Source organism: Salvelinus alpinus, chromosome 9 (genome assembly GCF_045679555.1).
Source record: "Salvelinus alpinus chromosome 9, SLU_Salpinus.1, whole genome shotgun sequence".
NCBI lineage: Eukaryota > Metazoa > Chordata > Actinopteri > Salmoniformes > Salmonidae > Salvelinus > Salvelinus alpinus.
In genome coordinates, this window is record NC_092094.1 from 86,378,127 (window position 1) to 86,405,723 (window position 27,597).

At 42.1% G+C, this 27,597-nt stretch overlaps 1 protein-coding gene and 1 long non-coding RNA gene across 2 annotated transcripts; one reads left to right on the forward strand and one right to left on the reverse strand.

Annotated features, from left to right (window-relative positions):
• The first annotated feature begins 1,931 nt into the window (after positions 1 to 1,931).
• Positions 1,932 to 20,880, forward strand: LOC139530895 (receptor expression-enhancing protein 1-like). Its single transcript, XM_071327679.1, has 8 exons — positions 1,932 to 2,196; positions 3,822 to 3,894; positions 4,415 to 4,491; positions 5,084 to 5,204; positions 6,707 to 6,820; positions 8,472 to 8,643; positions 14,317 to 14,573; positions 15,198 to 20,880. Exons 1-8 carry the CDS (start codon positions 2,165 to 2,167, stop codon positions 15,270 to 15,272), a joined length of 921 nt encoding a protein of 306 aa, XP_071183780.1. The 5' UTR covers positions 1,932 to 2,164; the 3' UTR covers positions 15,273 to 20,880.
• LOC139530897 (uncharacterized) lies at positions 20,879 to 27,130 on the reverse strand. The gene is made up of 2 exons (XR_011666149.1): positions 27,018 to 27,130; positions 20,879 to 22,189 (listed from the first exon to the last, which is right to left on the reverse strand). It is a non-coding gene; the product is annotated as an uncharacterized lncRNA (long non-coding RNA).
• Positions 27,131 to 27,597: the final 467 nt, after the last annotated feature.

A 27,597-nucleotide genomic window follows, 5' to 3' on the forward strand; every position in this document is an offset into this window, starting at 1 on the left:
TTATTAACCGAGGTGATATTAATTATTACAACCTAACAATCTTCATACTTAATCACCATTTAAAACATTCATTATACACTGAACAAAAATATAAATGCAACTACTTCAAATATTTTACTGAGTTACAGTTTATATAAGGAAATCAGTCAATTGAAAAATTAATTAAGCCCTAATCTATGGATTTAACATGACTAGGAATACAGATATGCATCTGTTGATCACAGATACCTTAAAAAAGGTACCACCATTTGCCTCATGCAGCACGACATCTCCTTCGCATAGAGTTGATCAGGCTGTAGAATGTTGTCCCACTCCTCTTCAATGGCTGTGTGAAGTTGCTGTATATTGGCAGGAACTGGAACGCGCTGTCGTATACAATGATCCAGAGCATCCCAAACATGCTCATTGGATGGCATGTCTGGTGAGTATGCAGACCATTGAAGAACTGGGACATTTTCAGCTTCCAGGAATTGTGTACAGATCCTTGCATTATCATGCTGAAACAGGTGATGGCAGCGGATGAATGACATATCATCTCTGTGCATTTAAATTGCCATCGACAGAATTCAATTGTGTTTGTTGTCCGTTTTATTTATTTTTTATTTTACCGTTATTTTACCAGGTAAGTTGACTGAGAACACGTTCTCATTTGCAGCAACGACCTGGGGAATAGTTACAGGGGAGAGGAGGGGGATGAATGAGCCAATTGTAAACTGGGGATTATTAGGTGACCGTGATGGTTGAGGGCCAGATTGGGAATTTAGCCAGGACACCGGGGTTAACACCCCTACTCTTACGATAAGTGCCATGGGATCTTTAATGACCTCAGAGAGTCAGGACACCCGTTTAACGTCCCATCCGAAAGACGGCACCCTACACAGAGCAGTGTCCCCAATCACTGCCCTGGGGCATTGGGATCTTTGTTTAGACCAGAGGAAAGAGTGCCTCCTACTGGCCCTCCAACACCACTTCCAGCAGCACCTGGTCTCCCATCCAGGGACTGACCAGGACCAACCCTGCTTAGCTTCAGAAGCAAGCCAGCAGTGGTATGCAGGGTGGTATGCTGCTGGCAATAGCTTATGCCTATGCCTGCCAATACCATAACTCCACCGCCACCATGGGGCACTCTGTTCACAACGTTGACATCAGCAAACTGCTCGCCCACACTATGCCATACACGCTGTCTGCCATCTCTCCGGTACAGTTGAAACCGGGATTCACCCATGAAGAGCACACTTCTCCAGCGTGTCAGTGGCCATCGAAGGTGAGTATTTTCCCACTGAAGTCGGTTACGACGCCAAACTGCAGTCAGGTCGAGACCCTGGTGAAGACAATGAGCACGCAGATGAGCTTCCCTGAATCGTTTTTTGACAGTTTGTGCAGACATTTTTCGGTTGTGCAAACCAACAGTTTAAGCAGCTGTTCAGGTGGCTGGTCTAAAATGATCCCGCAGGTGAAAAGGACTGATGTGGAGGTCCTGGGCTGGCGTGGTTACACATGGTCTGCGGTTGTGAGGCTGTCTGGACATACTGCCAAATTCTCTAAAATGATGTTGGAGGTGGCTTATGTTCAAGAAATGAACATAAAATTCTCTGGCAACAGCTCTGGTGGACATTCCTGCAGTAAGCATGCCAATTGCAGGCTCCTTCAAAACTTGAGACATCTGTGGCATTGTGTTGTGTGTGCATTTTAGTGGCCTTTTATTTTCCCAGCACAAGGTGCACCTGTGTAATGATCATGCCATTTAATCAGCTTTTTGATATGTCACACCTGTCAGGTTGATGGATTATCCTGGCAAAGGAGAAATGCTCACTAACAGGGATGTAAACTAATTGGTGGCACAACATTTTAGCGAAATAAGCTTTTTGTGTGCATATGGAACAGTTCTGGGATCTTTTATTTCAGCTCATGAAACCAACACTTTACATGTTGAGTTGATATTTTTGTTCAGTATACATATAAACAATATTAGGTAGGTAGGGCAATGACATGATCATTTCAGTAGTCACAGCTGTTCACTCTGAATCACGTTCATGTCTGGGTGCGGCACATCGTTTGACGCCTTGGTTGGCGCTCGCTGACGCTGCTGTCAAATGGCAACTGCCAACGCTCAAGAAGGAAACTCCTCCCTGTTGACAGCACGTTCTGTCGCCGCCTCAGCACAATGGTCTCTTGGATAATCTCTAGACTTGTGGTGTAAGTTATTTTTATCACATTCTCTCTCATTTCTAAAATAGCCCACCTCGAGATAATGCCGTTTACGATAAATCTGGGTTTTTTTCAGTGACACAAGGTGCATGTCAGCAGTGGCCGCTTTATAGCCTATTTAGGACACCTTATTTCTAAGCAGAGACGGTGTCTCGGGGGTTTGAGACGAGACAGACAGAATATTGTGTTCTGTTTATGACTGAAATGTTATTCCTTACTGAAAGAATGGGTTCATTGTCATATATCACATTCAATGGGTCGATGATATGTGCTCTATTATGTATTCACATGCGTTTTATTTCCAGTCCAGATAAAGAATGACGATTGGCCAAATTAAATATGTATATTTTTATTGATATCTGTCTGCTCATCATATGTAAATAATAAAACAAAAATTATTTAGCCATTGATATGTCATACAGTAGGCTTAAATGCAAAGTTGACTGAATAAAATGGCCAAAACACAGTGCGGTGGGGTGAGCGGAGCTATTTTATGATACTTGATATTCTTTATTTGGAAAACAAAGGGATGGGTAAACCTTTTCAGGTTACAATGCAAGTGTTGCATATAATTATAGGCTTTATTGCAACATGTTCTGATAATTTTAGTCACCCGAATATTTAAGCATATTCGACTATGGAGGCAAAATTCTAGGCTCCACTGCCCATTCCTATTATTGTAATATGGAGAAATTATTAAACGTGTTCACAACATATGGGCTTTTGAGAGGCCTAAAACAAATATCAAAATAGCACGTCAATTAAATTTAGATTATAATATCATATTACATTGCTGTTTAAAGACGCGAGGGGCTGCAAGTTTCTTCTGGCTGTCTTGGCATTCAAAGCTCTATTGCCTATCCAACCACATATTTTATTTGTTGTTCTGAGGTCTTGAGCAGAAACACTGAATACATTTTTGTTTTGATTGACCTTATGTATTTGGAATTGTTTTCTACAGGATAACCGGTGTATGCATATGTAGGTCACAGGTCAGTAATTTTAGCAGGTCGCACCCCCAGCTGTTGCTGAACTGTTGCTTCAAGGGGTCCTGTTTGAGAGTTATACAGTCGCACATGGGTAGGCCAAGAGTCCTCGTGTCCCTGTTTTAATCTTTCAGATTTTAGATGAGCTCTGATGTCAGTTTAGTTATTTGTTTTTGATTGTTGTTGAAAATATTAGTATCTTCATATCAGTAACATTCAACAATATGGGCGGAATTGGAATTACTTGAGCCCGTGAAATTCGGAGTTTCGCGGAGGCCTCATTGATGTCAATGGGTCATGGCGCAAAGGAAATGCTCAAATAGTTACTCCCAGTTGGTGTATTATTGTTTTTTTTTATATAAACACGAATTACACTACATAAAATCTAAAACAGTTTTAAAGTAAATGAATAATAAACCCAATACCCAGAACTGGGGTGTCAGTTAAAAAACAGAGATGTTTGTTTTTTGATGATGTGACAATTCAGTTGTGAACTGCGGTCAGTTGCTGTACTTTGGACTGTTTCCACTTTACTGCGCTTTATTTGCTTTTATCCCCATAAATGTGTGTGGCTGTGCTGGACTAACATTTATTGCATAGGCTTATGACATGTTTGATGTTTTCCAGGCTTATATTTGGCACATTATATCCCGCATACTACTCATACAAAGCTGTCAAGTCAAAGGATGTGAAGGAATATGTGAGTATGAGCAGCAGTCTGAAAAATGTGAAAATTAAACCAAACAGTAACGTGCCATATTGAGTCAGTCTGTATAGATTACACATTATGGGCCAGTTTCACAGACCCAGACAACTATTGGACTGAATTACTTAAAGATGCACTATGCAGAAATCGCTCCACCTTTTTTTGGTTGCAAAAATTCTAATAGTTCGCCTAATTTCAGTTTGTGACAAAACAAGCAAGTATAGTGTAAAGAATCATTGTATTATCTAAATCGCAGTGAAATATATATTTGCATAACAAAAAAAATGGTGTTTTCAGGTGTTTGAAGCAGGCGTGCAAAACCGAAAGTAAAAGATTCAAAAACAAAATTTAAAAACGGGATAAAAACTTGCTTTCAATGAGAGTGACAGATCTACAACTCACATCTCTGTACATTTTTGACATATTGTAGTTTTAAAACAGGATTTATTAGAATTTAGATTAATATTTCTGAACTATTATGTGCAAGACTAACAGAGTTATTCTACTTTTAAAGGTAAAATGGATGATGTACTGGATAATATTTGCCCTATTCACAACCATGGAAACCATCACAGATATATTTATCTTTTGGTAAGTAAATTATGTATTATAAAAGATATGTTTTGTTTATGTATAGTATTATTTCACTTGTTTTAATATATAGTTATATTATGAAGTCCTAAATATTGTTCTGAAATAGTACACAGTCACATAGCATCGGCCTACAGCAGGATAGTATTATGGCTCAGGCTAAGACCCAGATACAGGAGGTGGATAGTATGAGTCTCAGAGTTTATTATAGTACAAGGGGCAGGCAAAAGGTAAGTCAAGGCAGGCAAAGAGCCATAATCCAAATCAGAGTCAGGCAGGTACAGGACGGCAGGCAGAAAGGTCAGAACTGGGAAGACTAGGAAAAACAAAAACTAGAGCACAGAAAACACGGGAACATGCTGGTGGGACTTGACGAACTGGCAACATACAAACATAAAACGCAGGTATAAATACACAGCGGATAATGGGGGAAGATGGGAGAACCCTGGTGGGGGTTGGAGACAAGGACAAAGACAGGTGAAACACATCAGGGTGTGACAGATAGTCATAAGACTGATGATGCTATTGTAATTGAGTGTAGATTTTATGAATGCTCTAAATGATCGCTGTATTATTCTTCCCTTTACTGTAGGGTTCCTTTCTATTATGAGCTGAAGATTGCCTTTGTGGTATGGTTACTGTCTCCCTACACAAAGGGGTCCAGCGTTCTATACAGGAAGTTTGTTCACCCAACACTTTCTTCAAAAGAAAAGGTGAGGTCTGTGCATTAGTCCAGTTTTCATTGTCCACTTGAAATGTACTATAAGCTGTCTTCTATGTTAAAAATGGTTTATATGCTCGGCTAAACATTTTATTAAAGTACCAGTCAAAAGTTTGGACACACCTACTCATTCCAAGGTTTTTCTTTATTTTCGACATTGTAGAATAATAGTGAAGACATAAAATCTATGAAATAACATATGGAATCATGTAGTAACCAAAAAAGTGTTAAACTCCATCACTCTCCTTCTTGGTCAAATAGCCCTTACACAGCCTGGAGGTCTGTTTGGCCATTGTTCTGTTGAAAAACAAATGAAAGTCCCACTAAGCCCAAACCAGATGGGATGGCATATCGCTGTGGTAGCCATGCTGGTTAAGTGTGCCTTGAATTCTAAATAAATCACTGACAGTGTCACCAGCAAAGCACCATCACACCTCCTCCTCCATGCTTCCCGGTGGGAACCACACATGCAGAGAGCAACCGTTCACCTACTTTGCGTCTCACAAAGACACGGCGGTTGGAACAAAAAATCTAAAATTTGGACTCATCAGACCAAAGGACAGATTTCCACCGGCCTAATGTCGATTGCTCATGTTTCTTGGCCCAAGAAAGTCTCTTCTTATTGGTGTCCTTTAGTAGTGGTTTCTTTGCAGCTATTCGACCACGAAGGCCTGATTCACGCAGTATCTGAACAGTTGATGTTGAGATGCGTCTGTTACTTGAACTCTGAAGCATTTATTTGGGCTGCAATTTCTGAGGCTGGTAACTCTAATGAACTTATCCTCTGCAGCAGAGGTAACTCTGGGTCTTCCATTCCTATGGCAGTCCTCATGAGAGCCAGTTTCATCATAGCGCTTGGTGGTTTTTGCGATTGCACTTGAAGAAACATTCAAAGTTCTTGAGATTTTCCAGATTGACTGACCTTCATGTCTTAAAGTAATGATGGACTGTCATTTCTCTTTGCTTATTTGAGCTGTTCTTGCCATAATATGGACTTGGTCTTTTACCAAATAGGGCTATCTTCTGTATACCACCCCTACCTTGTCACAACACAACTGATTGGCTCAAACGCATTAAGAAGGAAAGAAATTCCACAAATTAACTTTTAACAAGGCACACCTGTTAAATGAAAAACATTCTAGGTGACTACCTCATGAAGCTGGTTGAGAGAATGCCAAGAGTGTGCAAAGCTGTCAAGGCAAAGGGTGGCTACTTTGAAGAATCTCAAATATAAAATATATTTTGATTTGTTTAACACTTTTGGTTACCACATGATTCCATATGTGTTATTTTATAGTTTTGATGTCTTCGCTATTATTCTACAATGTAGAAAATAGTAAAAAAATAAAGAAAAACCCTTGAATGAGTAGGTGTGTCCAAACTTTGACTGGTACTGTACATGCAGTACATCAAACCTAATGAATGTGTTTTTCACATGACCTGCCAAGAAAAAGACAGTTACTGTAATATGTGTGTGTATTTCTGTCTGTCCAGGACATTGATGACTATCTCTGCCAAGCAAAGGACAAAAGCTATGACACTCTGGTGACTTTTGGGAGGAAAGGTTTGAATGTGGCAGCCACAGCTGCAGTACTGGCTGCGACAAAGGTAATGCTGACTTTTTGAATTTCTGATTTGTTCTGGGTGCGATGAAGTGATGTTTTTCTCTATTCATATAGATAATTCCTAGTGTTCATGTACACTGCTCAAAAAAATAAAGGGAACACTTAAACAACACAATGTAACTCCAAGTCAATCACACTTCTGTGAAATCAAACTGTCCACTTAGGAAGCAACACTGATTGACAATAAATTTCACATGCTGTTGTGCAAATGGAATAGACAAAAGGTGGAAATTATAGGCAATTAGCAAGACACCCCCAATAAAGGAGTGATTCTGCAGGTGGTGACCACAGACCACTTCTCAGTTCCTATGCTTCCTGGCTGATGTTTTGGTCACTTTGGAATGCTGGCGGTGCTCTCACTCTAGTGGTAGCATGAGACGGAGTCTACAACCCACACAAGTGGCTCAGGTAGTGCAGCTCATCCAGGATGGCACATCAATGCGAGCTGTGGCAAGAAGGTTTGCTGTGTCTGTCAGCGTAGTGTCCAGAGCATGGAGGCGCTACCAGGAGACAGGCCAGTACATCAGGAGACGTGGAGGAGGCCGTAGGAGGGCAACAACCAAGCAGCAGGACCGCTACCTCCGCCTTTGTGCAAGGAGGAGCACTGCCAGAGCCCTGAAAAATGACCTCCAGCAGGCCACAAATGTGCATGTGTCAGCATATGGTCTCACAAGGGCTCTGAGGATCTCATCTCGGTACCTAATGGCAGTCAGGTTACCTCTGGCGAGCACATGGAGGGCTGTGCGGCCCCACAAAGAAATGCCACCCCACACCATGACTGACCCACCGCCAAACCGGTCATGCTGGAGGAAGTTGCAGGCAGCAGAACGCTCTCCACGGCTTCTCCAGACTCTGTCACATGTGCTCATGTGCTCAGTGTGAACCTGCTTTCATCTGTGAAGAGCACAGGGCGCCAGTGGCGAATTTGCCAATCTTGGTGTTCTCTGGCAAATGCCAAACGTCCTGCACGGTGTTGGGCTGTAAGCACAACCCCCACCTGTGGACGTCGGGTCCTCATACCACCCTCATGGAGTCTGTTTCTGACCGTTTGAGCAGACACATGCACATTTGTGGCCTGCTGGAGGTCATTTTGCAGGGCTCTGGCATTGCTCCTCCTTGCACAAAGGCGGAGGTAGCGGTCCTGCTGCTGGGTTGTTGCCCTCCTACGGCCTCCTCCACGTCTCCTGATGTACTGGCCTGTCTCCTGGTAGCGCCTCCATGCTCTGGACACTACGCTGACAGACACAGCAAACCTTCTTGCCACAGCTCGCATTGATGTGCCATCCTGGATGAGCTGCACTACCTGAGCCACTTGTGTGGGTTGTAGACTCCGTCTCATGCTACCACTAGAGTGAGAGCACCGCCAGCATTCCAAAGTGACCAAAACATCAGCCAGGAAGCATAGGAACTGAGAAGTGGTCCCCCCTTTATTGGGGGTGTCTTGCTAATTGCCTATAATTTCCACCTTTTGTCTATTCCATTTGCACAACAGCATGTGAAATTTATTGTCAATCAGTGTTGCTTCCTAAGTGGACAGTTTGATTTCACAGAAGTGTGATTGACTTGGAGTTACATTGTGTTGTTTAAGTGTTCCCTTTATTTTTTTGAGCAGTGTATTTTGTCTCCCACACCAGAGCCAAGGAGTACTGTCAGATAGACTGCGAAGTTTCAGCATGCAGGACTTGTCCGCCTACCAGTCCGACCCAACTGAGATGGACCCTGGATCTGTCCACACCCAGTCTGCAGCTGGACAACAAAGGGCCAGGACGATGATGCGCAGCAAGTCAGAGATTGGCTACACCATGGGTGAGATTATACTGCCACATACACTTACATAACTAACCAAGATACAGACAGATCGATTGGCCACAACAAGGGCAGGGAAGGGAGTGTTATTACTTTTTCTATAAGACATTTGTATGACCTCTTAGATAACTACCAAGTAATAGCTAAGTAGCAATATGTTAACACTGAAAACGGCACATTGGATTGGCAATTTTTGTACACTAGCATGTGCACCAGAATGGCTAGTAGAGCAAATATGGTATATTTGGCAAATAATGGTTGACCATAGCACTGGTGAAAACAGTGAGCACAGTTTAAAGGTGTTACACATATGATTTCTGTCGAATTTTTACATTGTAATTTCAGAAATTGTCCATAATATATCTGCAGTAATAGTGACATGATAGTGTTTCTTAGTATTACTTACTCACCAGGGTTGTGATTGGCTGTGATATTCACCTTTTGATTTCTCCCACCGGAGCTGCATCTGTTGTCAAAATGGGAAAGCTGATCTGACTTTGTGGCTGTGTTATCAAGTGGAAATCACTGCCATTTCCTGGTTGCAAAAATTCTACACTGTTTGCTTAATTTCAGTTTATGAGAGAGAACAAGCACTGAATATTGTAGGGAATCATTGTACCATCTAAATCGCTGTGGAATATATTTTCAATAACAACAAATATATTTTTTTACATGTGTTTGAAGCTAGTGGACCAAAACCGAAAGTAAAAGGCTCATGTGCGAGTCTCCGCCATATTACGTGGAAATGGAATGCAGAGGATAGGGAGATATTTTTTGAATGACTCGAACTTGAGCCTTTTAATATCGGTTTTGGTCTACCAGCTTCAACCAACCAACTGTAGTCTCGAAACTGCAATATTCTCTGCTTTTCTGAAACATGGCTCTCGGACAAGATACCCCCCAAGGCTATCCAACTCAATTGATTCTCCATTCACGTGCGGACAGGACAGTGGAGTCAGGGAAATTGGGAAGGGGAGGGGTTTGCCTCTTCATCAACAACTGGTGTGCTGACTCGAGGGCGGTGGAAGTGTCGACCAATTGTTCACGCGTCTTGGAATACCTGATGGTTAAATTCCGACCCTTTTACCTTCCGAGGGACTTTTCAGCTGTTATCGTGACAGTTGTATACTTTCCACCTCAGGACAAGACTAATAACAAACTGGCACTTAATGAACTATACAAGGCTATAAACAAGCAGGAAAACGTACATCCGGAGGCTGCTTTTCTGGTTGCCGGTGATTTTAACTCTGCGTCATTAAGACACAAGATGCCCAACTTCCATCAACATGTCTCCTTTGCCACTAGGGGCGATAAAGTCCTAGACCAGTTATTCTACCCACAAGCAAGCATACAAAGCCTTCCCTCGTCCGCTATTCGGCAAATCAGATCATGACTCCGTACTCCTGCTTCCTGTTTACAAGCAGAATCTCAAACTGGAAGTACCCCTGACTTACTCCATTGAGAAATGGTCACCAAAATCAGAGATTATGCTACAGGACTGCTTTGCTAGCACTGATTGGCTGATGTTTTGCAACTCCGCCAATAACATTGACAAGCTAACCACCTCCGTCACCGGCTTCATTAGGAATGCATCTGCGATGTTGTCCCTACAGTTAAGGTTTGCTGCTTCCCATATCAAAAGGCCTGGATTAACACTGAGGTTGGTGCTAAACTAAACGACAGGGCTACCACACATAGGGCTATTGCAGACAACCCGGAGACTATGGCTGAGGACCGGAACAAGTACAAGCAGTCCCGCTATGACCTCTGCAGAGTCATCAAATTAGCAAAAGGTCAATATAGGAATAAGGTGGAATCATATTACATAGGCTGCCTGACGCATGTGGCAGGGTCTACTGTCCATGATGACCACCATCATTCCTGTTCCCAAAAACTCTAAGTCTTAATGCAACAATGACTACCACCCTGTAACACTCACATCTGTAATCATGAAGTACTTTGAGAGGCTGGTTATGGCACACATCAACTCTATCATCCCAGTCACCCTAGACACACTAAAATTTGCATACCGCCCAAACAAATCCATAGATGATGCAGTGGTAGGCCTGATCACTGGCGGCGATGAGACAGCCTACATGGAGGTCAGTGACCTGGCAGTATGGTGCCATAACAACAATCTCTCCCTCAATGTCAGTAAGACCAAGGAGCTGATCATGGACTACAGGAAACAAAGGGGTGAGCACGGCCCCATGCACATCGACGGGCTGTAGTGGAGCAGGTCGAGAGCTTCAAGTTCTTCGGTGTCCAAATCACTAAGGAATTTATGCAAATTAAATTAAAAATTAAAAAACTAAATACCTTATTTACATAAGTATTCAGCCCCTTTGCTATGAGACTTGAAATTGAGCTCCGGTGTATGCTGTTTCCATTGATCATCCTTGAGATGTTTCTACAACTTGATTGGAGTCCACCTGTGGTAAATTCAATTGATTGGAAATGATTTGGAAAAGCACACACCTGTCTATATAAGGTCCCACAGTTGACAGTGCATGTCAGAGCAAAAACCAAGCCATGAGGTCGAAGGAATTGTCCGTAGAGCTCCAAGACATGATTGTGTCAAGGCACAGATCTGGGGAAGGGTACCAAAAATGTCTGCAGCATTGAAGGTCCTCAAGAACATAGTGGCCTCCATCATTCTTAAATAGAAGATGTTTGGAACCACCAAGACTCTTACTAGAGCTGGTCGCCCGGCCAAACTGAGCAATCGGGGGAGAAGGGCCTTGGTCAGGGAGGTGACCAAGAACCTGATGGTCACTCTGACAGAGCTCTAGAGTTCCTCTGTGGAGATGGGAGAACCTTCCAGAAGGACAACCATCTCTGCAGCACTCCACCAATCAGGCCTTTATGGTGGTGTGGCCAGACGGAAGCCACTCCTCAGTAAAAGACACATGACAGCCCGCTTGGAGTTTGCCAAAAGGCACCTAAAGACTCTCAGACCTTGAGAAACAAGATTCTCTGGTCTGATGAAATCAAGGTTGAACTCTTTGGCCTGAATGCCAAGCGTCACATCTAGAGGAAACCTGGCACCATCCCTACGGTGAGGCATGTTGGTGGAAGCATCGTGCTGTGGGGATGTTTTTCAGTGGGAGGGATTGGGAGACTAGTCAGGATCAAGGGAATGATGAACAGAGCAAAGTACAGAGATCCTTGATGCAAACCTGCTCAGGACCTCAGACTGGGGTGAAGGTTCACCTTTCAACAGGACAACGGCCCTAAGCACACAGCCAAGATAACGCAGGAGTGGCTTCAGGACAAGTCTCTAAATGTCCTTGAGTGGCCCAGCCAGGGCCAGTACTTGAACCTGATTAAACATCTCTGGAGAGACCTGGAAATAGTTGTGCAGCAACACTCCCTATCTAACCTGACATAGCTTGAGAGGATCTGCAGAGAAGAATGGAAGAAACTCCCCAAATACAGGTGTGCCAAGCTTGTAGCGTCATACCCAAGAAGACTTGATCCTGTAATCGCTGCCAAAGGTGCTTCAACAAAGTACTGAGTAAAGGGTCTGAATATTTATGTAAATGTGACATCAGTTTTTTTTTTTTTTTTTTATAAATTAGCAAACATTTCTAAAAACCTATTTTTTTCTTTGTCATTATGTGGTATTGTGTGTAGATTTGAGGGAAAAAATTATTTAATCAATTTTAGAATAAGGCTGTAACATAAGAAAATGTGGAAAAAGTCAAGGGGTCTGAATACTTTCCGAAGGCACTGTAAAATGGTCCACATACACATAGCACCTCTTCCCCCTCAGGAGGTTGAAAAGGTTTGGCATGGGCCCTCTAATCTTAAAAAAGAGAGCATTTTTGAATGGCTGGATCACTGCTTGGTATGGCAATAGCACCGCCCTCGATCGCATGGCTCTACAGAGGGTGGTGTGGACAGCCTGATGGCCCCAGTGATATACATATGTATATCACTGGGGCCGAGCTCCCTGACATCCAGGACCTCTGTATCTGGCCGTGTGAAAGGAAGACCCGGAAAATTGTTAGACTCCAACCACCCAAGCCATAGACTGTTCTCTCTGCTTCCGCACAGCAAGCCGGTACCGGTGCATTAAGTCTGACACCAACAGGCTCCTATCCCCAAGCTATAAGACTAAATAGCTAACAAATGGCTACACGGACTATCTGAGTTGACCTATTTTATTCAAAATGTCTCTATGCACACTCACAGGGCCCTACACACTCACACTCCAACACACACTCACTTCATAATTTGTTCACACACATAATATGCACATTTATACTGACTCTATACACACATCCACTCACATACAATCGTCATATACGCTGCTTCTACTCTATTTATCATATATCCTGATGCATAGTCACTTTAACCCTATACACATCTACCTCTATCACTCCAGTATTCCTGCATATTGTAAATATGGAACTGACTAACCCTGTATATAATATGCTTACTTTCTCATGTTTTTCTTATTTTTATTTGTCTTTTTGTTTTACCTTATGTTATTTTTTGGTATTACATTGTTATTGCTTACTGCATTGTTGGGTTTAGAGCTTGCAAGAAAGGCATTTCACTGTACTTGTGCACGTCACATTAAAACTTAAACTATCATATGGCCTCCTTCCTGTTTAAGCCTGCAGATAATAGTTCTGTAAACTGTCTTTCCTGAGTCTCCCTAACCCCACATCTCCCTTCTGTTTGTGACGCTTTCTGACTGCAGGTCAGTTTCCACAGGGCTGCCAGGTAGGCTCTTGACCCATCTAGGAATGCTTAACTTTGAGCTTTTATCATTGAATGACCACAGCCTGCTCTCTGGTGGCCAGACTCATTCAGTGTTTCATGTCTCATTATACAGTATGTGTTGTACAGTCCAAAGTTTCTTTGAGATTCACTTTCTTTGGATTGATTAGTCTATTTTCCAAGAGGTTATTGAGTGTCACAAAGGTGAAAAGGAGTGCTTTTGCACCATGACTCTGTTAACATACATTTTTTTGAAGCAATAATATTGTGGATAACTGTAAGTGGCGGTACTGTGTGGAAGATTAACACATTTTGATTTATTTTGTCAATTTACCACACACTTATTTTACAATAATTACAATGTGATTATTTGATTTCAGAACAACATGATATTACCTGATAAGTGATCAAGCATCCTTTATGCTGAAAGAGTAGGATAACGAAAGAGTAGGATAACGAAAGAGCAGGATAATGAAAGAGCAGGATAACGAAAGAGCAGGATAACGAAAGAGCAGGATAACGAAAGAGCAGGATAATGAAAGAGCAGGATAATGAAAGGCTATTTTTGCCTTTTGCATCTGCTTGCATGGCAAATTGAATGATAGGATAGAAATCCAGTGTACTGAACATAATTCTGCAGAGACTAAATTAAGGGCCCTGAAGAGGAGTCCTCGTCCTAATGGCGTAGTTATTCTTGTTTGTCCTGTGAGAGAGGGTATCCCCCCTGCCTGTACACATGGTCAGATGATGTCTGCTCCCGTGGTCTGTGTAGAGAACAACAACCCTACTCTGCCCCTTAGTAAACTGAACTCATAACAACCTCACTGTAATGAAATGATCTACATCACTTCAATAATTATAGTACATTTCACTGCTGCCTTCAGCATACATTCTGATATGTGTCTGTAATTTGTTTTACCATGGTCCCTTCTCATGGTGCAGGGCAGGATTTTGACATGACTGAATATGAGGTGTTGAGCCTCGATCAGTGTGACACCAAGGAGCCACTGTCCCATCCTATTACGCCCCCCGAACCCATGACTGAACCCACACCCCCTCTGACCCTCCAGCCCTCTCTACCCTCTCCATCTCCATCCCCTGCACCCCCAGTAACAGAGCAGACTGAGGACATGATGATAGGAGGGGAAACATCCACAAGCTCCCCACAGCTCAAGTTGATTAAGAGGAAGGTGCCTGAGGTACTCTTTTAAACTGACTGGCCTACTGGTGTGTGGTTCTAACTGCTACTGGTCTGCGGTGACTAACACACTGGGTCACTAATTCTTACTTGGCTGCTTCTAACTGGGTCCTTGTTGTTTGGAACGGTATCATTGCAAAAATTAGAGGACGGCAGATCTTTTTTTTTGGGGGGGGGGGGGATTTGTTGTACTGTTATGATACAAATTTGTTTCTAATGTGTATTTTTAGTTTTAGTGGATTGACAAATGTCTGTAAATTGGTGTTATTTTGCAGTAATGTTTCACTGCTGATATGACTTTGCTGTGAATTGCAATGTTTATGGAGGTATTGATTTGATTGCATTTATTGATTTCCCAAACTAGAAAACCAGCTGGAACAGGCATCTGAAAACAACATCCCAGGATTGCTTTGTTTTAATATGTCAAATCAATATTTTCATAATGTAATGAGTGTTTATCTTGTCCCCGAACTGAATGTAGAGATATATACTTAGTGTTTTTGTGCCCACATTGGACAGGCTAGACAAACATTGTCAGACCACAAACCAGGAATAATGTGGTATTTACTGCTTTCAGAACAGTTATGGTCAATAATTTATCTTATTTCTCTCTCTCTCTTTCTAGCCTCCTCCTAGAGTCTTAAGGCCTCTCACAAGATTCAGGAGTGCCCAGCTGTCTTCAAACAGAGAAGCCATGTGATATTCTGTGAATGCTCCCAAGACTGCTTTAGCTGCGAGGGGAAGAGGGTAAATAAGGAAATGTGGCCTAAAGCTAAATGTATAAAGCAGCCTTGTTTTAGAATAAGGAAACCAAAGTGACTTGTGAAAGTCTACACACCCCTTGCACAGTATTCACATTTTGATGCCTTAACATTTTATCTAAAAATTCTGGGGCTCTACAAAACTTACTAAACATTTTCGAGGTGAAAGAAAGTTATTATTATTGCAATTGTTTTTCAAATGAGAATCTACAGTAACAAAACATAAATACAGCAACAAGTTACATTGGTACTATCCTATGCAACAGCTGTTGGACAATAAAAAAATAATAAAAGAAGAAAAAAATACTATATAAGTAAAGTACATAACATCCCCTACCCAGTTTTGGATGGGCCATAACATCCCCTACCCAGTTTAGGATGGGCCATAACATCCCCTACCCAGTTTAGGATGGGCCATAACATCCCCTACCCAGTTTAGGATGGGCCATAACATCCCCTACCCAGTTTAGGATGGGCCATAACATCCCCTACCCAGTTTAGGATGGGCCATAACATCCTCTACCCAGTTTAGGATGGGCCATAACATCCCCTACCCAGTTTAGGATGGGCCATAACATCCCCTACCCAGTTTAGGATGGGCCATAACATCCCCTACCCAGTTTAGGATGGGCCATAACATCCCCTACCCAGTTTAGGATGGGCCATAACATCCCCTACCCAGTTTAGGATGGGCCATAACATCCCCTACCCAGTTTAGGATGGGCCATAACATCCCCTACCCAGTTTAGGATGGGCCATAACATCCCCTACCCAGTTTAGGATGGGCCATAACATCCCCTACCCAGTTTAGGATGGGCCATAACATCCCCTACCCAGTTTAGGATGGGCCATAACATCCCCTACCCAGTTTAGGATGGGCCATAACATCCCCTACCCAGTTTAGGATGGGCCATAACATCCCCTACCCAGTTTAGGATGGGCCATAACATCCCCTACCCAGTTTAGGATGGGCCATAACATCCCCTACCCAGTTTAGGATGGGCCATAACATCCCCTACCCAGTTTAGGATGGGCCATAACATCCTCTACCCAGTTTAGGATGGGCCATAACATCCCTAAACCAGTGAGCATGCAATGGCGGGGTATCTGACTTCCACTTAAAAATAATAAGTGGGCGGGCCAGAAGGAACGAGAAGGCTATGGCCTCTGCTTGGGTGTTACAGAAAATAAGCCCTTAGGGGCTACCCTGAAAATAGCAACAGAGGGATCTCGTGCAATTTCCTTATTGCATATATATGAGAAAGTCTCAAAGATAGAGGACCAAAATGGAACTAGTGTCGGGCATGACCAGTACATGTGATACAGAGTGGCGGGTGGCTGATGACATCTAGAGCAGGTTGGGTCTATATCTGGATACAATCTGGGAAGTCTAATCCTGCAAAAGTGTAGGCGATTAACTACTTGAAACTGTAGTAACCCAGGATTGTAGAATGCAGGTGATATTGGAGATCTCGCTTCCAAACTCTTCCTCCCATGAATGCTTTACATGGTCAAGAGTGGGGCATGCAATATTATGAATAATGTCATACAGCATAGAAATGTGTCCCTTTACTTAGGGATCCAGGTTCAAACATAATCAAGCCAGCTGGTGGATGGGAGGGACGGGAAAATATTTTTTGTAAAGTTGCGAATCTGCAGGTACCTGAAGAAATGTGTCTGGGGTATACTGTGCTCTCTAACTAGATGTTCAAAGGGGATAAAAGCACGGTCATGGAAAAGGTCTGTTACGCTCTTCGATCCTTTCTGAAACCATAGCTGGAAGGCTGTGTCTATGAAGTAGGTTGTGAAGAGTGGTTTGGAAATTAAAGGCATGGATGAGATGGCTTGTCTACATCAAAAGTGGATCATAAACTGAGACCATATACTTAGAAAAAAGGGTTCCAAAATGGTTATTTGGCTGTCCCCATAGGATAACCCTTTTTGGTTCCAGGTAGAACCATTTTTGGTTCCATGTAGAACTATTTTGGGTTCCATGTAGAACCCTCTGTGTAAAGGGTTAACTGAAGAACCCTTTTAGGTTCTAGATAGCACCTTTTTTTCTAAGAGTGTATCCAGATGTAACTTTTCATAATAGTGTTGTTTGAGTGGTATTATTTGCTCAATGGTAGGGTGGCACAGACTAAGGAGACCGGGGATGATGTTTGACATGAGTGCTTTTCCATAAAGGACCACACCATTCCTTCCCCATCTAAAAATGCAGAGACCCAAAAGGTTATCTTGTGACTATTGGGAGCCCAGTAGTAACGGAGGAAATTGGGTAGGGCAAGACCCCCCCTCTCCTTTCTGTCTTTCCAAAAATTAAAGTAGATATGTCTATCCAGTTCTTTAAAAAACGATTTTGCTATAAAGATAGGAATAGTTTGAAAAAGATACAGGAATCGTGGCATGATGACCGAGTTGACTGACAGCGAGTGATATGGGGAGTGTCGACCAGCGATAGAGGTCCTGCTTAGCCTTCTCCAAGGCTGGCTTGAAATTTAAATGAATATAGAAATGTTTCCTAATAAAACATAAAAACCTGAGTTAGTACTTAGTGGAAGCTCCACAGGCAGCTATTACAGCTGAATGATTTTCAAAACAATTTTACCAACTTTGCACAACTCTTAGGGCAACATATGTCCATTGTTTATCAGAATTGCTCAAGCTCAGTAAATTTGGTTAGGAATCATTGATGGACAGAAACATTCAAACGTCTCTGATTTTCAAGAAAATGTATGTCAGGTCTGAGACTAGACCCCTCAGGAACAGTTTCTTGGAACACCATTCTGGTGTGTCTTTGCCATAAACATTTGTGAAATTGTGGTATTATGGTGGAAGCATTATGTTATGGGTATGCTCGTCACCGGCAGGGACTGGAATTTGTCAGGATCAAAAGAAATATGAAAGGAGCAAAGCCCAGGTAAAAAGTTAGAGGAAAACCTGCCTCAGTCTTCTGAAAACCTAACTCTTGACTAGAGTTGTATTTTTCCATGGGACAATTACACAAATTCTAATGCCAAAGACACACCAGAATGGCTTTCCAAGAGGTGTTGAGTGTCATGAATAGTCCAATCTCCATCCTGACTTAAATCGGATTATTTGAGTGTCATGAATAGTCCAATCTCCATCCTGACTTAAATCGGATTAAATATTCAGAGACAATATTGCTGTCCATCAATGATTCCCAAACAAATTTACTGAGCTTGAGCAATTTTTACAAAAACAATGGATATGTTGCCCTAAGAGTTGTGCATAGTTTGTCAAATCTTGTAAAAAAATAAAATCGAGCTGTAATTGCTGCCAAAGTTGTTTACAAAGTATATCCTCATTCTGTACTTCTTAGTAATTTAGAAACGTTTCTGTAATTTTTCATTCACTTGGAAAATGTGGAATACGTTGTGTAGATAGGAAAACAATCACATTTAATCCCTTTTAGATTACATTTTAAGGCAGCAAAATGTGATGACTGTGCAAGGGGTGTGTAGACTTTCACTAGCGACTGTAGGACCTCTGGGACATACTGTAGTGTAAAGGAGACAGAGGGTGTGCCCCATCGAGGTAGCACACACACGAGGATTCCATAGTGCACAGACATTTTGGATTGATTTGTCGGTCATTGAATACTTTTTGTATGTATGTACTGTGTGTGTGTGTGTGTGTGTGTGATAGTTTTTTTTTTATTATGTTTAGAGACAAATGCATGTATGTGTCTCTGGTCATTTGATGTGTCATAAAACAGAATGTATAGTCACTGAATCTTTTTGTGGCTACTTGGTCACTGTATGAGATGGAATCAGTCACCAGGAGAGTAGCAGGGTGAAATACTCTGTAATGAAAGATTTTGGTTTGTAGGGAGATCTTTGAGCTGGCAAATACAATCTGTACTGACAATTTAACAGGACACAGAATATTTAAAATAATTGTCCAGTCAGGTTAGTATATCTCCTCAAATGTGGTATTTATTTATGAGAGAATAGCAATTGTAGGACTTAATAAAAAATGCTGATTATTATTAATCTACTGGCAATGGAACTAAAAGAGTCAAAGTATGAGTAAGTTGCTCTAAGTTTCACTCTTTACGTTTGCTTATAAAGCCTTAAACCATAAAAACAAAACATTAGGTCTGGTACTACAGTAATATCAGTACTCTGACAAATCATGAGCAATTCTATGTGGCCATAACGATTACTAATGTCATTGACTATGGGCCCTATGCACTATGTTTAGAGTTAGTTCAACAACTGCTCTAGTACCATGAAATGGCAACAACTAAACACCGACATGTAAGAATGAGTTTTGCCTCTTTTGGTTCACTGATCACCATGTTATAGATCATTACCAGAATTATTATTACATGGGATTAGTTACTATTCAAATAAATAAATTGCTCTAAGGAGCAGAAATCGGGACAGTCGACTTTTCAAGCTCGTTATGAATTATCTGGCATTGAAGTGTGTCATTCAATTGTTTTGTAAATGTTTGTATTACTCATGTCTTATGCCATCGCCATACATGTTTGTATTTTCAGGTTTAGCACACACAACATACTTTGACATATGTGCTTGGTGTTTGGGCAGCATACATTTTTGTTCACTGTTTTCAATACAGTAGCTTCAATTAGAAATGGAAGCTTCTCCTCAGGTATGTGTTTAGTTTACACATCAAATTCAAACACTTTCTGGTAGAAACATTTTGGTATAAACTTGTTTGCACATGGAATATCAGTAAGAGGTTCCCTCTAATTGGGACATTCTTTTTTAGGATAAAGGTTATTTATGGACAGAGATTTGACCTGTGGTAGAATTTTAAATCCTTGTTGCGACGTTCGTGTAGTTTCAGTTGGAATGTGATCTCATTTTCAAATACTAACATAAAAATAAAATAAGAAGTGAATCATTGCAGCTGGTAAAGGAAAGTCATCATTGCATGATGTTTGTTATTTAGTAAATATGAGAATGATTTACTACTGAGCATTGTTTGGATTAGTGTGTAGTTATTTGCTTCATCGAATGCCTTGCTGATAAGTGTCTGAATGTTCTTTTTCTTATTATTTTGAAACGCTTTGTGGCAAGGTCAGGAAAGTTCTCGTGTACAAATACACGTTTCTACAACTTGGAGTCAAATTGTTTGAGGAACATGTCTCATCTCTATGGATTAAAAAGACCACATTCCTCTCTGATGGCCTTGGGGTAAAAAGTAACTTCTGGCAGGCCATAATCACTCACAATGCTCAAACCTTATTGTGAATATCAGAAAAGAAAGATGTAAAAGACAGGAATGATGGTCTAAAATGACTGTATATGAAAATTGCTTTCTTTGTATCACAGTAGGTTGGTGGCACCTTAATTGGGGAGGACAGGCACGTGGTAATGGCTGGAGCGGAATAGGTGGAATGTGTCAAATACATGGTTTGATGCCATTCCATTCGATCTGTTCCAGCCATTATTATGAGCCGTCGTCCCCTCAGCAGCTTCCACTGCTCTGTATCATCAGTATTTCTGTTGGTGAACTGATAACAGCCAATAAATTAGACAATGTGCTGCTGTGGCTTATGTCTTTTTTTGTATTATATTTTAATAGGTAATACATTTTAAGAAGCATTTTATTTAGACAATTGATTCAACGACAAGACAATATTTCCAGCTATACCATCACAATCTAAATCCATCTATGTGGGTGTGGTGGAGGGGAGGCTGTGATGTTATGATTCTGGAGACAGAAGGCCGTGTGGTGTTATGATTCTGGAGACAGAAGGCCGTGTGATGTTATGATTCTGGAGACAGAAGGCCGTGTGATGTTATGATTCTGGAGACAGAAGGCCGTGTGATGTTATGATTCTGGAGACAGAAGGCCGTGTGGTGCTATGATTCTGGAGACAGAAGGCCGTGTGGTGTTATGATTCTGGAGACAGAAGGCCGTGTGGTGTTATGATTCTGGAGACAGAAGGCCGTGTGGTGTTATGATTCTGGAGACAGAAGGCCGTGTGATGTTATGATTCTGGAGACAGAAGGCTGTGTGATGTTATGATTCTGGAGACAGAAGGCCGTGTGGTGTTATGATTCTGGAGACAGAAGGCCGTGTGATGTTATGATTCTGGAGACAGAAGGCCGTGTGATGTTATGATTCTGGAGACAGAAGGCCGTGTGATGCTATGATTCTGGAGACAGAAGGCCGTGTGATGTTATGATTCTGGAGACAGAAGGCTGTGTGGTGCTATGATTCTGGACAGTCAGAGCTAGCAACAATGACAAGAAGCTGCCATGTGAAGAATAATAGGTGGCTGGTTTCAGATTGTTGTATCATGTAATTGATAAAGTGTCTTTTTTAGGTGTTTTGACTCATGCCACGTCTATGGCTAAAATTCGCTAGCTAACCAACAACTGTACAGTGCCTTGCAAAAGTATTCATCCCCCTTGGCATTTTTCCTATTTTGTTGCATTACAACCTGTAATTTAACTGGATTTCATGAAATAGACATGAAGTCGTGGCCAAAAGTTGAGAATGACACAAATATTAATTTTCACAAAGCCTGCTGCCTCAGTTTGTATGATGGCAATTTGCATATACTCCAAAATGTTATGAAGAGTGATCAGATGAATTGAAATTAATTGCAAAGTCCCTCTTTGCCATGCAAATGAACTGAATCCCCCCAAAATATTTCCACTGCATTTCAGCCCTGCCACAAAAGGACCAGCTGACATGTCAGTGATTCTCTTGTTAACACAGGTGTGAGTGCTGACGAAGACAAGGCTGGAGATCACTCTGTCATGCTGATTGAGTTCGAATAACAGACTGGAAGCTTCAAAAGGAGGGTGGTGCTTGGAATCATTGTTCTTCCTCTGTCAACCATGGTTACCTGCAAGGAAACACGTGTCGTCATCATTGCTTTGCACAAAAAGGGCTTCACAGACAAGGATATTGCTGCCAGTAAGATTGCACCTAAATCAACCATTTATTGGATCATCAAGAACTTCAAGGAGAGCGGTTCAATTGTTGTGAAGAAGGCTTCAGGGCGCCCAAGAAAGTCCAGCAAGCGCCAGGACCGTCTCCTAAAGTTGATTCAGCTGCGGGATCGGGGCACCACCAGTACAGAGCTTGCTCAGAAATGGCAGCAGGCAGGTGTGAGTGCATCTGCATGCACAGTGAGGCAAAGACTTTTGGAGGATGGTCTGGTGTCAAGAAGGGCAGCAAATAAGCCACTTCTCTCCAGGAAAAACATCAGGGACAGACTGATATTCTGCAAAAGGTACAGGGATTGGACTGCTGAGTAAAGTCATTTTCTCTGATGAATCCCCTTACCGATTGTTTGGGGCATCTGGAGAAAAGCTTGTCCGGAGAAGACAAGGTGAGCGCTACCATCAGTCCTGTGTCATGCCAACAGTAAAGCATCCTGAGACCATTCATGTGCGGGGTTGCTTCTCAGCCAAGTGAGTGTGCTCACTCACAATTTTGCCTAAGAACACAGCCATGAATAAAGAATGGTACCAACACATCCTCCAAGAGCAACTTCTCCCAACCATCCAGGAACAGTTTGGTGACGAACAATGCCTTTTCCAGCACCTTGGCAAAAGTGATAACTAAGTGGCTCGGGGAACAAAACATCGATATTTTGGGTCCATGGCCAGGAAACTCCCCAGACCTTAATGCCATTGCGAACTTGTGGTCAATCCTCAAGAGGCGGGTGGACAAACAAAAACCCACAAATTCTGACAAACTCCAAGCATTGATTATGCAAGAATGGGCTGCCATCAGTCAGGATGTGGCCCAGAAGTTAATTGACAGCATGCCAGGGCGGATTGCAGAGGTCTTGAAAAAGAAGGGTCAACACTGCAAATATTGACTCTTTGCATCAACTTCATGTAACTGTCAATAAAAGCCTTTGACACTTATGAAATGCTTGTAATTATACTTCAGTATTCCATAGTAACATCTGACAAATATCTAAAGACACTGAGGCAGCAGACTTTGTGAAAATTAATGTGTGTCATTCTCAAAACTTTTGGCCACGACTGTACACAAAATAGTCCAAATATGTTTAGTGAAATAAATAATTACTTGTTTCCAAAAATTATACAAAAACCCCCCCCGGAAAAGTGCTGCGTGCATATGTATTCACCCCCTTTGCTATGAAGCCCCTAAATAAGATCTGGTGCAACCAATTACCTTCAGAAGTCATATAATTAGTTTTTTTTAAAGTCCACCTGTGTGCAATCTAAGTGTCACATGATCTGTCCCATGACCTCAGTATACATACTGAGGTCATGGGACAGATCATGTGACATATATACACACAGGTGTGTATATATATATATATACAGTGGGGAGAACAAGTATTTGATACACTGCCGATTTTGCAGGTTTTCCTACTTACAAAGCATGTAGAGGTCTGTAATTTTTATCATAGGTACACTTCAACTGTGAGAGACGGAATCTAAAACAAAAATCCAGAAAATCACATTGTATGATTTTTAAATAATTAATTTGCATTTTATTGCATGACATAAGTATTTGATCACCTACCAACCAGTAAGAATTCCGGCTCTCACAGACCTGTTAGTTTTTCTTTAAGAAGCCCTCCTGTTCTCCACTCATTACCTGTATTAACTGCACCTGTTTGAACTCGTTACCTGTATAAAAGACACCTGTCCACACACAATCAAACAGATTCCAACCTCTCCACAATGGCCAAGACCAGAGAGCTGTGTAAGGACATCAGGGATAAAATTGTAGACCTGCACAAGGCTGGGATGGGCTACAGGACAATAGGCAAGCAGCTTGGTGAGAAGGAAACAACTGTTGGCGCAATTATTAGAAAATGGAAGAAGTTCAAGATGACGGTCAATCACCCTCGGTCTGGGGCTCCATGCAAGATTTCACCTCGTGGGGCATCAATGATCATGAGGAAGGTGAGGGATCAGCCCAGAACTACACGGCAGGACCTGGTCAATGACCTGAAGAGAGCTGGGACCACAGTCTCAAAGAAAACCATTAGTAACACACTACGCCGTCATGGATTAAAATCCTGCAGCGCACGCAAGGTCCCCCTGCTTAAGCCAGTGCATGTCCAGGCCTGTCTGAAGTTTGCCAATGACCATCTGGATGATCCAGAGGAGGAATGGGAGAAGGTCATGTGGTCTGATGAGACAAAAATAGAGCTTTTTGGTCTAACTCCACTCGCCGTGTTTGGAGGAAGAAGAAGTATGAGTACAACCCCAAGAACACCATCCCAACCGTGAAGCATGGAGGTGGAAACATCATTCTTTGGGGATGCTTTTCTGCAAAGGGGACAGGACGACTGCACCGTATTGAGGGGAGGATGGATGGGGCCATGTATCGCGAGATCTTGGCCAACAACCTCCTTCCCTCAGTAAGAGCATTGAAGATGGGTCGTGGCTGGGTCTTCCAGCATGACAACGACACGAAGCACACAGCCATGGCAACTAAGGAGTGGCTCCGTAAGAAGCATCTCAAGGTCCTGGAGTGGCCTAGCCAGTCTCCAGACCTGAACCCAATAGAAAATCTTTGGAGGGAGCTGAAAGTCCGTATTGCCCAGCGACAGCCCCGAAACCTGAAGGATCTGGAGAAGATCTGTAGGGAGGAGTGGGCCAAAATCCCTGCTGCAGTGTGTGCAAACCTAGTCAAGAACTACAGGAAATGTATGATCTCTGTAATTGCAAACAAAGGTTTCTGTACCAAATATTAAGTTCTGCTTTTCTGATGTATCAAATACTTATGTCATGCAATAAAATGCAAATTAATTATTTAAAAATCATACAATGTGATTTTCTGGATTTTTGTTTTAGATTCCGTCTCTCATAGTTGAAGTGTACCTATGATAAAAAATTACAGACCTCTACATGCTTTGTAAGTAGGAAAACCTGCAAAATCGGCAGTGTATCAAATACTTGTTCTCCCCACTGTATATATAATCTGTTCTGAAAGGCCTCAGAGTCTGCAACACCACTAAGCAAGCTGTACCACCAAGCAAGCGGCACTATGAAGACCAAGGAGCTCTCCAAACAGGTCAGGGACAAAGTTGTGGAGTTGTACAGATCAGGGTTGGGTTATAAAAAAAAGATCTAACTTTTTTATATCCCACGGAGCACCATTAAATCCATTATTAAAAATGGAAAGAATATGGCACCACAACAAACCTGCCAAGAGAGGGCCGCCCATCCAAACGCACGGACCAGGCAAGGAGGGCATTAATCAGAGGCAACAAAGATAACCTGAAGGAGCTGCAAAGCTCCACAGCGGAGATTGGAGTATCTGTCCATAGGACCACTTTGAGCCATACACTCCACAGAGCTGGGCTTTATGGAAGAGTGGCCAGAAAAAAGGCATCACTTAAAGAAAAAAATAAGCAAACACGTTTGGTGTTCGCCAAAAGGCATGTGGGAGACTCCCCAAACATATGGAAGAAGGTACTCTGGTCAAATGACACTAAAATTAAGCTTTTTGGCCATCAAGGAAAACGCTATGTCTGGCACAAACCCAACACCTCATCACCCCGAGAACACCATCTCCACAGTGAAGTATGGTGATGGCAGCATCATGCTGTGGGGATGTTTTTCCATCGGCAGGGACTGAGAAACTGGTCAGAATTTAAGGAATGATGGCGCTAAATATAGCGAAATTCTTGAGGGAAACCTGTTTCAGTCTTCCAGAGATTTGAGACTGGTGCGGAGGTTCACCTTCTGCAGGACAATGACCCTAAGCATACTGCTAAAGCAACACTTGAGTGGTTTAAGGGGAAACATTTAAATGTCTTGGAATGGCCTAGTCAAAGCCCAGACCTCAATCCAATTGAGAATCTGTGGTATGACTTAAAGATTGCTGTACACCAGCGGAACCCATCCAACTTGAAGGAGCTGGAGCAGTTTTGCCTTGAAGAATGGGCAAAAATCCCAGTGGCTAGATATGCCAAGCTTATAGAGACATGCCCCAAGAGACTTGCAGCTGTAATTGCTGCAAAAGGTGGCTCTACAAAGTATTGACTTTGGGGAGGTGAATAGTTATGCACGCTCATGTTTTCCGTTTTTTTTTGTCTTATTTCTTGTTTGTTTCACAATAAAAAATATTTTGCGTCTTCAAAGTGGTAGGCATGTTGTGTAAATGAAATGATACAAATCCTCCCAAAATCTATTTTAATTCCAGGTTGTAAGGCAACAAAATAGGAAAAATGCCAAGGGGGTGAATACTTTCGCAAGGCACTGTACCGATGTATTTGAGAGAAGTGCACATTTATTTTCAAGAATAATTTAGAGGAAATACAGTTTACATGTTGTCAACAATCCTTTGGTTCAAAGCCAACCCCGTCTGTTTTGCCCCAAGAGTTGCGCACACATCAGTTTTGTTGCTGAAGAACCCACTGGGCTGTCAGACTTTTAGGTTGACACATTCATAGTATTTCTTGTAGGGATCATTGACAAACAAGTTCCTCCTCTTCCAGAATTTTGTGATAATTTTTTCCAAGAGCTTGGTCTGTGTTTCGTTACAAAACACATGCTCCATTAAACGCTTCTTTCTGGCAGGCAACTTCTTCCAGTTTTTTCTTGTATCCAGCCTGTTGTGAACCAGCAGTGTCAATTCAAAGACAGAGGAGACACTGGGATAAGGTAATTTCCACAACCTTTATGGTTTCAGAAACTAAAGAAAACATTGAATGAGAGACTGTACATTACCTTGCATCTAATCCGTAGGCCACAGTGCAGCCACATGAACCTCTTCACCACTGATTTCACAGACTTCCTCTTTCCCTTCTTCAGGCTGATATACGTGAGGTTTCTGCTTGGCTGCTGGACCTGGCTGGTAATGAGAGGTGCAAGAACCAAGCCCCACCCAAATTAGTAAAAATACATTTAATAAAACCTTTCCAGTTTCATGCCATTCAAACAAATAAAACCAGTGGATATGCCTGCCAACAATCTTATGAATTGATTTTATTGATTCATCTTTCAAATAAACAATTGAAACAAAAGCTAGGTAAACATGAATAGTAAAGAAAAAAGCTAATTGCACTTAATGAATTGAATCTGCACAATTTAACTTGGTAGGTTGAATCTGATCAAGCTAAGCAGTACTATGTGATTGCAACCCCCACCGTTACAGGATGACCTGTTGGGGTGTCTGGGTGGCTTTAGCAGACAGACAAGCCCATGCAGGGGTAGTAAGTACAGAACTCTGCACGGTTTGATGATGGATTATGGTGGAGAAGCGACATATCTTGCTGCTCCCTGGCAAACAGTCAATGACCTCTGCAAG

Excerpts from the sequence above, each read along its gene's own strand:
- LOC139530895 (XM_071327679.1), top strand. The coding sequence starts at position 2,165 with ATGGTCTCTTGGATAATCTCTAGACTTGTGGT. Across the intron at positions 5,205-6,706 it reads CACTTTCTTCAAAAGAAAAG|GACATTGATGACTATCTCTG; the intron begins GTGAGGTCTGTG and ends CTGTCTGTCCAG. Across the intron at positions 8,644-14,316 it reads AGAGATTGGCTACACCATGG|GGCAGGATTTTGACATGACT; the intron begins GTGAGATTATAC and ends CTCATGGTGCAG.